Here is a 17,266-nt window from a genome sequence, read left to right as displayed (position 1 = left end):
GGCTAATTAGTAGAACAAACATCATCAGAAGCCTCAATCACAGATCTCCTATATCAAATCTGAATACAAAACCCCTGGAGTGTTCAGGGTTTGGTCTTTATAAACATGTCCAGTTTTATGTCAAACCCAGTGTTAGCAGAAAGGTATGCAAAATCATTAAAGAAACAGCGGTGTACTATCATGTATTTTTTGTAAACTACCTTAAAACAAAGAGTCACAATGCTTTTCCACATGCATGGGTATAAGTGGAGAAATCATCATTGACAGACCTAATATAAGTGCCAGTACTTACCCCTTCTATTATTTCTGCCATCACCTGTGGATTTATCTGAAGGGCAAGGGCAATGTCCTTCGCATTTCACTGAGATCTGTTTTCCTAAGACGCAGGCTTGATATTCTAGTTTGCACTGCAATAGAGAGAGAATGACAATCTTCAGTGTAAGCATCATTTACATTTTTTGTAAATTCTAGTCCATTAAGTATTTTGAAAGAGATTAGGGTTACCTGTTTTGTCACTTTCTATTTGTGATTACAAAGGACTACAAAAGCCACCCATCCTAAAATGTTGTAGGATCACACTCTGAATGGATAGCGTTGATAAGTGCTGTAATTCATTAAAAGCCATGATGTAGAAAAATAGGACATCTTTACAAAAGCAGGTGTGCAGAACCTGTGACCCTCTATGTTGCTGAACCTCAACTCTCATCATCCCTATTGGGCAACGTTGACTGGGGCTGATGAGATTTGGGAGTCTAGCAATATCTAGAAGACCACAGATTCCCCATCTCGGTGCTAAAAAATATGTGCCTTTGACTGAAGAGGACTCTGCAGCCTTAGTAACCAATTTTTTTACAAAACAAAAAATGGCTGATGCCACACTGGACCATGCGTATGAACCCTGTTTGTATTTGCTTTGGCATATTTCTTGCCACTCTTCAGCTGACTTGATTGTTTTCCATTATGACCCCATAGTAGGCATTTAAATAGTTCTTTCCAGCACCCACAAGTGCCACACATGCGTAATCTCAATTATTCCTACAATAACCCTGTAAGGCAAATCAGCAATAGCCTATACTGCAGATGGGGTTGGGGGCACAGAATGTGTAGTTTGCCTAAGGTCACCGAATAGGTTCATGGCAGAGCTAAGAATTAAATCTGAAACTGTTAGTTCACAGCTTACTTTCTTAGCTACAAGAAAAGGGAAGGTTGAGGAAGCAAGGTGGTCAGAAAGCATACTTATCCTGTCATTCGGCATTAGTGTGTTCTAAACTGTGATGCATTTGAGAACTCTTTCATTTCCAGGCTAATGTTAACAGTTAAAAGCATATTGTATATGTTAAGTATATTGGATAATATCTAATTGTGAGTGTTTGTGAGCAGAACAGATTTGTGCAACAAGGCTTCTCCTCCTTCCCTTTGCAATCCCCTATATATTCCCCCAAATCTGCTTTAAATGGTTGGGATATGTCAGGGAACTGGGGGCAGAGAAGGGGGAAACGATGGGGAAATACAGAGATAAGCCTCCGATCGTAAGTAGTTGCACCTGATCAGAGGGGGATGATGATGAAGGGTTGTCAGGAAGCAATGAATCAGGGAGGAGGGAGCAATTTCCGGGGCTTAGCTCTTCACGTAACAGAGGAAGGAAAAGGGGAGGGCTCCGGAAGTGGTTATGCTGGAGAAAACGAAAGGAACAGGCAGTCTCTGCAACTGATACCGAAAGAGCCGGACGTGCGCTGAGAGTTCTGTGTGTAAATAGGAGAATGGACCTAATAAAACCTGTAAAACTGGCTGGAAGCCCGGACTCTTATCTCTTCTAGCACCCACCAATCATCCTTGACAGGAGATGATCTAGAAAATATTTTAGTGAGTATGCAGTACTACATGGAGAGTAGAGGAATGAGAAATCTGCTTGGAAATGTTAAATTTTTATTTTTTAAGGGTTTTTTAAAGATTATTTTAGATTTAGGGGAAAATGTATAGCAATTTTTTTTCATCTGCTCTCTATATTGCAGTCGATTCAGGTTGTTGAATTTATCTTATGGAATATAGTGATAAAAATTATGTTACTTTCTTCCTCCTCACTCTACATGTTTTTTTAAATAAATAATTTGTTTAAAATGTCTTCTGGTACCATAAGAGATGCATTGTAATTTGACTTTTTGATGCATTCTCTTTTCTTAAACAACATCCACTGATTGCATTGCTAATTCATCAAGTTCAATTTACTCAATTATCCAAGGTTGAAATATTTATAAAGTTATAAGTGAACTAAAATATCACATAAAGGGCATGCTCATTAGTATTTAATTGTGAGGAAAATGCAAAACAACACACATAATCAGACACACTACTTTTTGCTGCTTTGAAAAAGAAAAGGTTAGCAAATTGTTTTACTTGGGTTAAAAACTAAAATAGAGTCATGTATGTACTCCTTTACTTTTCACACTGCAATATTTCACTCTAGAGTTATTTTATTAAACACTGACATGATTAATCCACTCACAAATGGTATAGATGCAATTACAGTGAAATACCTTTCATGTCTTCTTGGAAGAAAGCTTAAAAGTTCAATTGGACTTTTCCCCAAGAAAATGTGCATAGGACTGCAGCCATTGAAAACGTGCACAAAAATTTGGTTTAGCCCTTTGCCAATGGATTATACAGCCACTAAAACAAATATGCTATGGGTAGAGGTAGACTCAAAATCTACCACTACCCATAGACTCAAACTCTCTAAACTGCAAAGTTTCAGTGGCCATTTGAAGAATTCCCATTAAAACCAGTGGAGACATATGTAGGCTTCAGAATGGGTAATTCATTCCCTTATACACACACACACACACACACACACACACACACACACACACACACATTTAGGTTTCATAAGTCCTAACTTTGGGGTGTGACAAAAGCATGATAGATGACTGACTGGGTATGTATTACCTAACAAAACAGGTTGATGATACAGAATTGCTGATTGGACCAATTTCACAATTATCTCTGATTTACGAATATTTGTTAAGCAAGGCTTCATGCTTAATATCGCCTGCAGAAGATGCAGCATTTTCCATACATTTTTAGCATTCATATGACACCTGTGTGTGATATGATTAGAAATGAATACTTCTATTGGGTTAGGTAAAGGGTAAAGGGATCCCTGACTGTTAGGTCCAGTCGCGAATGACTCTGGGGTTGTGGCTCTTATCTCGCTTTACTGGCTGAGGGAGCCGGCATACAGCTTCCGAGTTATGTGGCCAGCATGACTAAGTAGCTTCTGGCGAACCAGAGCAGCGCACAGAAACGCCATTTACCTTCCCACCGGAGCAGTACCTATTTATCTACTTGCACTTTGACAAGCTTTCGAACTGCTCGGTTGGCAGGAGCTGAGACCGAGCAACGGGAGCTCACCCTGTCACGGGGATCCAAACCGCTGACCATCTGATTGGCAAGCCCTAGGTTTTTTGTCATCACATTCACCATGGTGACAATAAATTTAATTCTGTACATTTTGAAAACAGAAGGATGGGTTGCCCCCATTTTTTTTTAAAAAAAAGCATGACTGGCATATGTTGTTGCAGGCACGAACTAATCTGTATTTATTTACTAAATAATCCTCAATATTCTCACACATTGTAAGCAGAAATCCTACATGTAATGGGATTCACATACTTCAAGCTTTAATACCTTCTGTGTTGCAACATGACAAAGAAGCATCAACCAGATGTAGATTTAGGAAAGTGTGAGCAGTGCGGTCGCACTGGGCAAAGAGCCGAGGAGGGAGCCTTCTCAAAGCCTGGGAAGAGCTTGCCCAGTTTCAGGAAGGAGGCGTGAGGACTCTAACAGGGACCTAGAGTCCTTCTTCTACCTTCCCAAAGCTGGGCAAGTACTTACCAGGGTTTGGTTAAGAGGCAGAAGAGCTATAGGACTCCCCCAGAGCCCTGCGCCTCCTTCCCAAAGCCGCTGTGAGGGCGGGGGGGGGCGTCCATAGCTTTGCACCGGGTGGCATATTGCCAAGGTCCCTGTGTGAACATTAGAAGTGGAAAGGATCAGATCAGAGGTCCCTCTAGCACAGCAAACTGCTTCCCACAGTGAGTAACCAGGTGCATCTGGTAATCCCACAATGTGATGATGAAGGCCATGGTCCTCCCTTATCAGCATAGATTTGGGCATGAACAGTGCATCCTGACATAATTAATTTTAGTCCCTTTTCTAATATTTCCTAGCGCATAATTTTATTGTTCACAGCACACTAAGAACAACATTTTGTGGCACCTTACTAATCAAGAAATGTATTGTGGCATAAGCTTTTGTGCTCTAATTCTTCACTTCATCAGACGTGTAGAATATTATTCTTGATGCTGTGTGTGTGTGTGTGTGTGTGTGTGTGTGTGTGTGTGTGTGTGTTAGCAATGAGGGTCAGATGGAAACAGAGAACAAATCATGGTAAAATGTAAATGTGAAACATCCTGATAATAGATTAGCAAATTAGTACCTGTACAGGCTACATATGGTAAAAGGCTTTTCAACAGTTTCGTGTGGGAATTTCCCTTTGAACGCTCCTCTTCATTGTACTGTAAAAGCGCCTTAGGATCAGTGACAGAGTGTACTGGGGGTGAGATTAAATGTTCTGCTAATTTCTGAATATTGCCCTCTCTGACATCAGATGTGTGACAATTTATTCCTTTGTGTCGTGACTGAGTTATGTTGAATAGAGAATACCATTGTTTGGAGAAGACAACATATGTCATAATAGACAATGAATGAACCCTTGAATGACATTATTAGATCCAGTAATGGTGTTGTTTGAGTAGATATGGAGACAGTTTTCTTCTTTGAAAAAATGTTTCTGACAGTTTAAATATAAATAAATTACAGAAACAAACAAAAACAAACTAATATAACTAATCAAGTCTAATCTCTGAAATAGATTTCTGCATAGATATCCAGGAGTCTCCACAGACATCCAGCTCTGGTCTCCCCATTGACAAAGTTTATAAGGGCATAATGTATATTCTCAAAATATTTATCTCTAGCTTTCCACATCTGCAGTATTTTTTTTTCTAGCACAACATCTTAAATTTACTGTTTCCATAGTTCTGTTGATACTTGTTTTCCCAACATCCACCTTTGTGCCACTTACCAGACAAGCAGCTACCAATTAAAAAACAGCAGTTTGCTTTGCACTAAATTATATTTTCTCCATTAAACATTTATAACAGCAGTATAGATCCAGAGCTGGCATATGGGTTTCCTGTGGTCTTTGTGTCACTGTTATGTAGCCTGCTGTCACAGGTAAGTAGTTGTTTTTAGTTAGGCGGCTGTTTGTGAGTTAGGCTTCCGAGAGGGATGTAGATCACTGACTATATGATGGAATGGCTTTAGCTGGGAACAAAGGGTGTTCTGTCACCTTTGGTCTTGTTTCTGCGCTTTAATTGATTATTCATGGGCACCAGTCTGGCCTTGTTGATCTGCTTTTTCATTTCAACGAGTGGGTATTGTAGTTTTTAAAATTCCTGAATTAAAGCCTTGTGGTGTATGTCTTTGGCAATCCAAGAAAGATGGAACTGTATTGTAGGACTTGGCTGAAGAGAATGGATTTTTGGTGAGTTCTGGGTAGATGCTTGAAACATGCAGATTTTTGAAGCAGTTAGTAGGTAGTGCTTTTAGCCCATGATGTAGTTGCACAATAGAGTTTAGATATTTCGCCTGCTTTGTGGAGTGGTGATGGAGGGGTGAAGGTTGTTCAAGTCCTGGTGGAACTTCTCAAGTTCCTCTTGTCCTTGAGTCCTGATGATAAATGCATGATTCATGTATCTCAGGCAAAGGTGCTTTTCTGAATACATGCTGAAAAAACATAGTTCTATGTTCTGTATTTTTATCTTGTGAATAAGTGCCCTGATGATATTTGGGTGAAGGGTGGTAGATAAATTTAATAAAGAATAATGATAAAAAATTGTAGACCTATTATGGATTCAGTGCACTGAAGTAGCATGCTCTCCCCAAAGTTGAAGCAATTGCAGGTGAGTACAAAGTGGCAGAGCTGGGTGCACCATAGCACCATCCGAGATCATTTTCCTGATGTCTTATAGTCCATCATTGTGGAGGATGTTTGCATAAAGAACCTAAACATTCATGATTGCTAGGACACAATTCTCTGAGAGATCATCACAGACTTATCAGTTTGTGTAGTTCCTTGATGAGTGTGCACTCAAGGGTACTTTTCTTTTCTTTTAATCTAATCAAGTTTTTCCATTAAACTAATTTGGACTACTGAAGAAATGTTCAGATATTTGTTTATAAACTGTATAAAATTAAAACAGCATACATGCAGTAAGCAAAACTAGAGTATATCAAACAACTATGCAAGAGGGCTACTACCTCCCCTCCCAATGAACCATATTCCCCAGGTTCCCATCTTTCATTTTTTACAAAGAGTTATTTTCTAGCATTTGTTTGCTTTCAAATATAAGACAAAATGTATAGGTACAATTCTTCTCATTTCTGATGAGAAATGACCTTGTTCCGCACTTTCATTGTTCTACCTTTCCCAAACCCTGAAACATTCTTGCAGGTGCCCATGTAAACATGCCGAATCAGATATTGATTGAATTAGGGAAAGTCTACCCTAAAAATTTCCAGACAAAAACATTATCGTTGGATGCTGAGAATACTGTGTAGTGTGAATGCAGAATGAAAGAGGGATTAGGAACAAATACTAGATAATTTAAAGATTTAAGCATGATCTGCAATGGAGGGTGTGTGTGTTGACAAATATTTGTTTGTTAATAGACAATATCACAAGAATCCTAACTTCTGCATTTGATATTCAAAGCTTTTTTTCATCGTAATGCCTCATAGGTAACAATCTCTATTAATTTGCTCAGATTTTTGGAACTATCATTCGTACAATTCATTTGTTATAAATCCTATGATATTCTGACCAAATACCATGGATTTAGTATATCTGAAAGCATGACATGGAAATCCCATAGCAACCTCTATAGTGCTGCAGAAAATTATTTTTACAAGACCGATACAGTTTAGTGACATGTATTCAAAGTATCACACAATTTGCAGAAGTCGCTGATAAACACATACTGTAACAAGTGAAGGAGAGTTGCTACAGTATATCATACAACAATGCCAAACTCTTACTGAAGCTTTACAATATAATAAAAATAAGCTTTGCCTGGGGTGAACAAAAATATTTGTCCTTAATGTCAGTTTCAAAATTGACAACCCTGCAAAATAACCCTGGGTTTATAAACCAACATTATGTGGTTTAAATGGGTATTTGAAGGCATACATCTTTACCAGGATAGGCAAACAAACAGGAAGCTTAGGTGTGAACTTTAATGTGCAAATTAATTACTGCAGGAAATGATGAGGGGGTTAAATTAAGAATTTGCTGTTATCTGCCTTGCTTCTGCTTTCAAGCTGTCTTTGTAAGGTGATGAACTAGAATCCCCCAGATAAGATTTGTGGTCCTCCATGCAGTTCCCAGAATAACCATAATTTCCTCATGTTCCCTTCAGTTATATTACTGAACATAATTAGAAGTGATATGACCAAGTTGTCCTGTCCTGTCCTGCCTTTTCCCTTGCTTGCATGTACAGTGGATGCCTGGGTTGCGAACGTGACCTGTGAGGGAGGCACGTTTGCATCCTGAAGCATTCACAACCCACAGCACCATGTCTGTGCATGCGCGGGTCACGATTCAATGCTTCTGCGCATGCACAAAGCGCGATTTAGTTTTTGTGCACATGCGCGAGCATCGAAACCCGGAAGTAACCCATTCTGGTACTTCTGGGTTCGGCACGGTGCGCAACCCGGATACACACAACTTGAAGCGTCTGTAACCCATGGTATGACTGTAGTATTGATTCCTGTATCCATGCAAGCCATCTATACTCTTGGGTAAAGGCAGTTAAAGGTTGCAGATTTAACAAACCCTAAAAAGTTGTTTGGGCCACTAATTGAAAATGGTTGCTAATCTAGCTAGAAACTGTTTAATCTTGACATTTCTTCTTTCATCTAGGCATATTTCTTGATTATCTTAAAATCCAAAAGTTTTGGAGTTTGCATTTTATGTTATTTCCCTACAAGCATCCATTAACATAAATATTATTAGTTCCTTAGTTGTCACTTTCTCATTTCTTCCTTCCAATTTATTGAAAGAACTAAAGCTGTCCTAGTATATATAGTCTGATATGTAATTGTGCCACAAAACTGTGGTACAAAATGACATGACCACCATATTTCCATATATGCACCTTGTTTCTTGTACCATTTCGAACCATTTTGTACCATTTGTATTTTTTGTCTTTCCCAGTGACACTGTTGTACTGCATCATCAGTATAATATTATAAAAATTTGCCATACCAATTGTTAATACACATTTCTTTGATTGAAAACCCATTATTTTGAATGACAATTTTACTTGTTTAATTGAATTAAATGATACTGTGATTTCTTGGCATTTATTTTTTGAAATGGGGATGGGTTGTGTGTGTTTTATAAAATTTAGAAGAGCTTGTCTATACAGAACTTAATATTTGACAGTGGAATGTTATATAACATATAATGATGGTGGACAAACCCCAGACATTATTCATACCTGAGAGGAATAAGTATGGCCGTCTGATCCACAAACAGGATTAGTATAAACCACTGGACACTGCTTGCATTTTGATGACAAGGGACCAACTCTCCATTGTTTATGGCCTAAGCCAGCCTCCTTCATACTGAAAGAAAACAAAGCATGTAGCATCGTGAGCAATAAAAAGTTTTTTAAAACCTGTGAAAATACCTTTTTTTAAAAAAAGTTGACAATTGTGTGAGCATACAAACTGTCTGAATAACATTTCACTGGCCTCATTTAAACTCATTAGATGGTGCAATTTTCCCCACTGCCTCCCTGGACAATTGTAAGACATTTAATTGCACTCTGAGTACCAGCGATATGTCCCACATATGGAGAGAATAAATGTTGCAGTGTCCTAATGCACTACAGTGGTACCTCTGGTTACGAACTTAATTCTGTCTGTTCGTAACCGGAAAACGCTCGTAACATGAGGTGCCTCCTGCTGCTGCCACACCGCCGGAGTACAACTTCCGCTCACATACCAGGACAAAGTCTGCAACAAGGGGCATCTATTTCCAGGTTAGTGAAGCGCGTAACCTGAAGCATTTGTAAGGGGGACAGTACGTAACACGAGGTACCACTGTACTTTCCCATCACTGCATTCTGTCTATTTAAGATTGGACAGGTCACTACCAGAGAGAGCAGGGAGCTTCTGTACAATTTATACACAGATATCCTGGATGGAAAGTCTCAGTGCTTTTTGCAGCTTAGGAGGATTCACCAAACAATGTTTCGAAATGGGTGGTCTAGTTTTATTTGGAGCTTCATAAATCTACATATATTTTCATTATGCCATTTTTCTTCAGAATTTCAGGCATGTGGGAGTGAATGGGTAGGGAATCCTCTAATTCATATGATTTTTACATACACATAAACATAATTGCAAAACATTCCTGACACGCTAAATGCTCTGGGGGTTTTTTGGAGTGGTGGTTAAAAGAGGTGTCACAGACAGCTAGATAGGGTGCCATAGAGCTCCTGAAGAAAGTTGAACATTCAACCTTGGGAGATAAAGAAGTTCAAAATTGCAAGTGGTGGGCAATTTATAACATCCTCACAAAACCAATAGTACTTGGTATTAATGGGACTAAACCATTAGGAAACTGCATTCCACTCTATAATACTTCAAGATAGTGGACTCTATGGAGCCATTGATAAAAAGAAAGTCTTTTTCCAGAGCCATAACATATAAAACTGTACTATATAAATCAAACATAAAATAGAAAGTTGTTCTTAGCAGATGGGGGATCATGAAAGAAGTCAAAGTCAAGAAGACACAAAGTCAAGAGTGCACGAGGGAGATATGACACGTGGTGTTGAAAATGTAATTGAAAAATATCGTCTAGTGTGTTAAAACCTCTATAACACAAAAGACAATTTAAGGAATAGGAAACTGAAAAGGACATTTTAAAGGTTAATTATTGAAAGCTACAATTTTATTTTCCTTGGTAAAAGCCACAGAAGACTGAGATGAAGGAGAGACACTAGATTATTATTTATTCAGTGTGCTTTTTGAGTTGAATAGGTTTTCAAACAAATAAGAGTCCGATGGGGAGGGGACTGTTTGAACACATTTAACGGGGGGGGGGAGAGAGATTGACCAAGTTGCAAGGCAATTACAGTTTCCTTAATTCATGAAGAATACTTGAATGTAACTCTTAGATTGACAAGTAAGTCTTACAAGCCTTTGTTTTATCACACTAAACCATGTCTCGCCAACTCCTGAATTAGCCTTTGTATCCCTCCCTTTAATAGCAGTTTGTTACACAACGAATAGTAGGTAATCATATTTACTTCCAAAGCTTCATCTGGTTGGTTGGTTGGTTATTATTTATTTATTTATGGATGGATGGATGGATGGATGGATGGATGGATGGATGGTGGGTGGGTGGAGGGGGGCATATCAAATGATAGCTAAAGGGGAAATAGCAGGACAGCTGGCAGTCTGTTTTTCTGGCTAGCTGGCAATCTTACCTGAACCTCATTAAAACAGAGAATTTTTAGGATTCCAAGCTATAGAGGGCACCAAAGAGCTTTCAATAAGTATGAGGCCTTCTTCAACCATGTTGTCTATTTCCTTCTCTGGTTAGCCTACCCTGTCGATATATCAACAACTCCAAAAACCACTGAGATGGAGAATCTAAGCTTCGCACAAATGCAGGAAATGCTTATTATGAAAAAAAAACTGCATATGGTTAGAAGATCATGATCACTGGTAAATGATCAAGTAGCAGTCACATAAAGGACAGCTTTTCTTATTTCATGCCAATTCAGGCAGCATTCTATGCCAATTTCCTGATGTTCTGTTACTTGCTGATAATTTCCACATTTCATGTGATCTTTCACATGATGCAGAAGCCACTTCTGAAAAACTAACTCAACTGTAGCTGAAGTTTAGCACTCGTTTCTGTGTTATTTGCTTTCAGTAAAATCCATTTGCAATCCAGTTAACCTGGGAAATAAGTTTTGTATTGTAATATCACGTGACAAAAATTGGGGCAGTATTCTGGTATACCAGATGGGTGGGGTATAAATAAATTATTATTATTATTATTATTATTATTATTATTATTATTATTATGTTCTTTGACATCAATATACAGCATGGGAACAGTTGTGTAATGCAACACGTAATGCAGTAGAAAATGAATGTGCTAGCATTATAATCAGGAAAACTTAATATTCAAATGCAGCCAAAGAAATTTGGATGAAAGAGCAAAACAAGCAAATAGCTACTTCATTGTACCAGTTTTGATTACTCATTCACAAACAGTTCTATAAGGGTGTCACTTATTTTACTGAGATGTAGATCGCCTGTCTTAACATCAAGAATCATACATTATCCCAACATTTCCCATATATCTCAGCCATTGATGGATTACTAGCTTGGTCATAATCATATCATAGGACCATAGAATGGTAGAGTTGGGAACCAAAGGATTGTCTAGTCCAACCTATAGCATTGCAGGAATTACTGCTAAATAATCCCTCAGAGACGGGATTATCTGTTTAAAAACTTTCAATGAAGTCCGCCACCATCTAAGGTAGTTTGTTCCACCGTCAAAGAACTCTTACAATTAGAAAGAGCTTTTAATTTTTAATTGGACTCTCCTTTTTTGCAATTTGAATCCATTGGTTTGGGTCGTATCCTGTGGGGCAGCACAAAGCAAGCTTGCTCCATTTTCCATGTGACAGCCCTTGAAGATATTTGAAGATTGCTATCATATCACCTCTCCAGGATGCAGCCTTCTGATGAAGTAACATGGGGAGAGAATTCACCTCCCGACACAGGAATAGCCACTTATTTCCAACAGCAATGGAAGTGTTAAGTTGGGACTTGGCTGGGCCTGGGCGGCAGGGGCGGGGACAAAAGCACTTTTGAGAAAATCCTGGGTAGATCAACGGTTCCAGCAAAGGATGGAGAATTTACTTTTAAACATGTTCTAAGACAATAAGTGGCAGGAATGACTTAAGGACTACAAAGACAGCTGATCACGTGCCAACAGTGAGTGCAGACCAAGCAGACATAGCCACCACACACACATGCACATACAAACACAGGCCTCACATGCAAAACCTGTGATGACACCATTCATTGCATGCCTGGCAAACCAATGTAAAGGCCACAGAGTGTGAGGTTCTAGAGTAGTGAGCTGCCCCTTTAAGGATCTGCAGTCTTCAACAATGGGACAGGGCTTTGGGGGAGACAAGCTCAGGAAGTATAAATAGCTCAGACAGGGGCAAAATGTCTCGTCTTTAAACAATTTCTTGAAGAAGTGGACATACACTTCTTGACTGTTAGCCTTCTCCTTCTCTAATCTACACCATTGAGTAACCTGCCTCTTCCAGCATCCACAAGGCATGATCCTCATCAGGACTAGATACTGGGAGATCTGTATAACCATCACAATGCAACAGAGGTTTTCAACTTGGGAGGACTTAGAGCATTGGTTTTGGATCCACAACTCTCTTGGTCAACTACATTCTTTCTGTGGCACTCCTGTGGGGCTTAGGAGCCCAGTTATGTCACCCCTTGCCTGCAGAGCTGGAAGCTCCTCACCCCTTTTTGAATCCTCCCTTGTGGAGTGTTCCCTCAGCCTCCTCCCCATTCCCCTCTCCTTTGGAGTCTTCTGGGCAGCCGCAGCTGCCACCCCTGATCTCTGATCTGCCCCCCTTGTGCCAAAGAGAGGTGCCTTCTCACACTGCCTCACAGGGGCCTGGGAAGTACCCCCTGGCCAGCCCCAGAGTCACCATTCACCTGCAGAGCTTTTGGGAGGCAGAGATGCAAGAGGGCATCAGAGGAGGGAGGGAAGAAAAGAAGAACAGAGGCCAGTGTTGTCCACAGTACCCCAACCATCATTCAATGCACCCTAGGGTGCCATGGCACACTGGTTGAAAACCACTGCAATACACCTTTCAGCAATACATGCAGACTTGGGCTCTTCAAAGAGAACTTTAGAGAAGGCTGAACCAATTATATATTTGGTCAATTTTGCTGCTAATAATCTAGATTTTCTTGACCACTGTTCTCTGCTCTAGCAACAATTTTTTTAATTACTGTTTTTCATTATGTTTACTATTATTTATGTGTTGTTTTTGTTCAGTAAAGTGAACTCAAAGCGACTTACAAAAAAGAACAACACATTACTAACAAGTGTGAAAACAAGATTAAAGGTAAGCTAAAGTGCACAACTAATATGTACAGGATGAGTCTTTTAAAAGAGGCCCAGTGGAACATACGTACTCTGTATCCATGGGGCCTCTTTTAAAGGACTTACCCTGTATAAAATAGCAGATCCAACTCAACGTAACCTTGTTAATATTCTTTTGCTTATTTCATGGTGTTCCCCACTCTATGTCTCATAGTAGAAAAAAATGTGGGGTAGAACCTTTGTCTCAAAATATTAAATTAAAGTGTTGAAATACCGTTGTTTACCACCACTGCATGAACACATATTTGAATCCCAACTTTTTAAAAGTACACTCACTGACACTTCACACTTGAGTCTATCTTGGCCCCTTGAAGTAGGTGGTCAAGGTGAGAAATCATAGAAGTTAAGATAGCCACAGCAGCCAGCCAAAATTTGCTTCAGTCAACGGTGATCCTCTGTTGAAAGCACTTCCATGTGCCACCAGTGTAGCCTTACAGAACTTACAAACAGTTCCTGCCAGCTCCCACAACCTAAAAGTTGGCAATCTCAGTTCTCTCATGCAATCCTGCCCATTTTCCATTAGTATCAGTGAAAATCATTAATGAAAAAAAGCACAAAAATAATTCCCCCATGGGGTCCTATTTTCCTTTTGATGCTTAATTTCCATCATCCACATGCAAGCCTATAAAAGAATAGAGCTAGTTACCCTCTCTGTCCCCCATTGTGGCTACACAACCAGTTATACTTATCCAAGAACTGTATTTTGTTCCCTAAAGAATAGCTAGAACTAGCAATCCCATACATTAATTGTGATATTGTTGTTGTTTTTTTAATAAATAAATAAATAAGCTAAGCTGCTGCACTATATAGAGTCTCCAGGACATTCACAGATCTTTTTGCCTTTTACTTCTTCCAACTGCTTTCTTGTCAAGCAAAATTAAAGTACAGCAGAGCAAATCCCGTGGGTTGGTTTTTTGTTTTGCTTTTTGAAGGGGGGTACTTTGCAGGGTAGTGTAAGAATCATCACAATTGCACAGTTCCACAGTAATTGGACTAATCAAAGCTATATAATGTTACCATTGTGAATAAAGTAGTCCTGCTCATTAGCCCATTACAAAAGAATTACTGTAAATTCAAGCCTACGTGCAGCATCACTTCCTGTGCAAACAAACATAGATAATGCAACAAGCTTGAAACTTTTCCAAGCTGGCAGACTGGCAACGCAAATTATGCAGAGAAACAGAAAGCTTTCACTAGATTCAATAGAGCTTGGAGCGTAAGAATGATTAAATGTTTCTGTACACAAGTACACATCACAATAATGAATCAGACTAACAAATTCCAAGAAGGGGCTCAACTGCACCAGCTGGGCTTCTTCAGAGAGCAGGGTTATAATGCAAAATGATGACATTCTAAATAGCCTCATTTCCAACTTCTGTGCAATCTGTCTAAGACATGCCTTTAAAAGAAAGGAAGGAAGAGAGGACTACAATTCAAAAAGCAATAGTGTTATCATATAACTGGAAATGGTCAAGGACAGGGAAACCCATCCTTGTTTCTTTATTTAGTTTAAAGCAGGGGATCATAACATGACCCATTTTTCAGTATATCCTAATTTGATTACCTTGAGAAAGAGATGGTCTGCATTTTAAGACTGAAGGTACGAATCAGATTTTTTTAAAATAAAAAAACCTAGCTACAACCTGTACAGTGGTACCTCGGGTTAAGAACTTAATTCATTCTGGAGGTCCGTTCCTAACCTGAAACTGTTCTTAACCTGAAGTACCACTTTAGCTAATGGGGGCTCCCGCTGCCGCCGCACAACCGCCGCACGATTTCTATTCTCATCCTGAAGCAAAGTTCTTAACCCGAGGTACTATTTCTGGGTTAGCGGAGTCTGTAACCTGAAGCGTCTGTAACCCGAGGTACCACTGTACAACTACATCACACATTTTAGGGGAAATGTTCACACACAAAGCAATTGTGTGAGGATTTAACCCACATTTCATCCCACATGCTTAAGCCAACTAAGTTCAAAGACTGGCTGCAGAATGGCAGACAGAATCAGGATCCCTAAAAAAAAAAAAAATAATAAAAGCAGGGAGGGTCAAATAACCCTGAGACTTATTATTTCATTATTAGTTGCATTATTTCTTCATTTCCTCATACACTGGCCTGATTTCAAACAGGAACAACAAAGTATTCAAAAACAGTCTACCCACAAGAACAGTTCTGCTATTATGTTCTGATTTGCACATGGCAGCTTAAGAGGGTCAAGAAATGACAAAGTAGCATATCAGACATTCTCACTTTGGCTAACCTGCTGAAGTACTGAAAAAATAAGCAGGAAGGTACTACATAGACTGCGGGCATTCGTTATCAATAATTCCTCCAAAACAATCATTAAAATCTCTTTGAAGTATTGTTTAAAATGAATGAATATTTTTTTATGAAATGGGTACAATTTCATGGCTTAAAGAATTTACTGTTGGCATTTCCCAAGCTTCTGGGGGGAAATGTGTTCTATAACCAGTGAGATACAACAGGAAAGGTTCTCATCTGCATCTCCATATAATATACAGCTCCCTGAGGGGGAACCTGAAGGTGACCCTACCAGCAGCAGCATCATTTCTTAATACACAAGGGAATTAAGAAAATCATGAAAATGGTATAAGACCAAATTGGACAGTATGGGCTCAGAGTGAGCCTAGTCTTTAATAATATCAGACTTGAGAATCTTGTCATTTGAGAAACTTGAGTGGGATCAGATGAAACAAGTTCCTTCTAGTAGAATGAACAGAATCTGAAAGGACTTAACGTATTTTCACATTCAATTTGTATTTCCTATAGAGAAAAACGTACAGCATGTTCCAAATACATTTGGAGAGATAGGCCATATATAAGCTAAGGACAGAAGTCTTCAAGCTAAGGAGGCAAACCGGAGTGCATGGTGTCAAAGGAGAGCAGATATATATTGGGAACAGTGGAAACCTGAAGGAATTGAGAAAGCCAAAAGGACTAGTTTCTGCTGGCTACTACAGGTTAGGGTTCCACCTGCCTGCAACTGGGGCAGGAGTGCTTCTCTAGCCAGTGACAGATCTATGCACAGCTGGATCTGTCTCATCCAAGCCCCTTGCAGCATGGCAGGTTGGGGGTTCGATTGCCCTGTTGATGTATTATCAAATTAAACTATAGTTTACATGAATTTACATAATGAATCCCCTATTTTATATTTTTAATGGAATGGATATCAGTGGAGATGACTAGACGGGAATGATCCCATCCATATCAGTCAACTAACTCTTTTCCGAGTCTTTTTTTCTCTGAGAAACACACCTACAAGATACAAAATCTAGAAGATGGTGAGACTTGTATACTAATTTCACATATACACACACATGCTTAAAGCATTTGGTTAGACTGTTTGCTACCTTTGCAATTAGTTATCTTCTCTTCTAATTGCTTCACTGGCATATCATATGAGACCTTGCTCTAGTTCTATTATTAATTCATTCAATGTTTTTTGTATATAAATACATTTAAACAGTACAATTTATGGCAATTTAATTAAATTGCTGTTCGGACATAACAGATATAACACTTCAGTTGAGGAAAGGAGGAAGATAGTTTTGCATACTTTGCTCAAATATAATATTAAAACATCCAAACCTATTATCTTGGGAGAATAATTTTGATAGTTCCACCAGTAAATTTATTACATATTTTGCATTACATAACAGAATGAACCTTGTTTAAGTAGAAGAATAATGAGGCTACTAGCTGAAAAACCTGGTTTTGTCATGCAAGTCACTAAAACAAGATGCCTGGAAATCTATCAAGAAAGATGACAGATTTCTAACCTATTGCCTATGTTAAAGGCAAAATAACCATGCCACCATCCCAGTCGTTTGCCAAACAGGTAATGGTATGAAATATTCCAAAATTTAATACAGTAGATGCTCGGGTTGC

General features: G+C 39.0%; 1 protein-coding gene across 2 annotated transcripts in view; it reads right to left on the bottom strand.

Annotated features, from left to right (window-relative positions):
• Positions 1-17,266, bottom strand: part of SPOCK3 (SPARC (osteonectin), cwcv and kazal like domains proteoglycan 3) — a 114,664-nt gene that overhangs the window by 32,825 nt on the left and 64,573 nt on the right. For both annotated transcript variants that reach the window (XM_053402879.1, XM_053402880.1), the window contains 2 exons: positions 8,619-8,745; positions 293-407 (listed from right to left, as the gene is read on the bottom strand). In XM_053402879.1, coding sequence (XP_053258854.1) covers positions 293-407; positions 8,619-8,745 — 242 coding nt within the window. The remainder of the gene's footprint in view (positions 1-292; positions 408-8,618; positions 8,746-17,266) is intronic.

Source organism: Podarcis raffonei, chromosome 9 (genome assembly GCF_027172205.1).
Source record: "Podarcis raffonei isolate rPodRaf1 chromosome 9, rPodRaf1.pri, whole genome shotgun sequence".
NCBI lineage: Eukaryota > Metazoa > Chordata > Lepidosauria > Squamata > Lacertidae > Podarcis > Podarcis raffonei.
The sequence above is the reverse complement of the archived record's forward strand: the minus strand, read 5'-3'. Positions and strand labels throughout refer to the sequence as shown.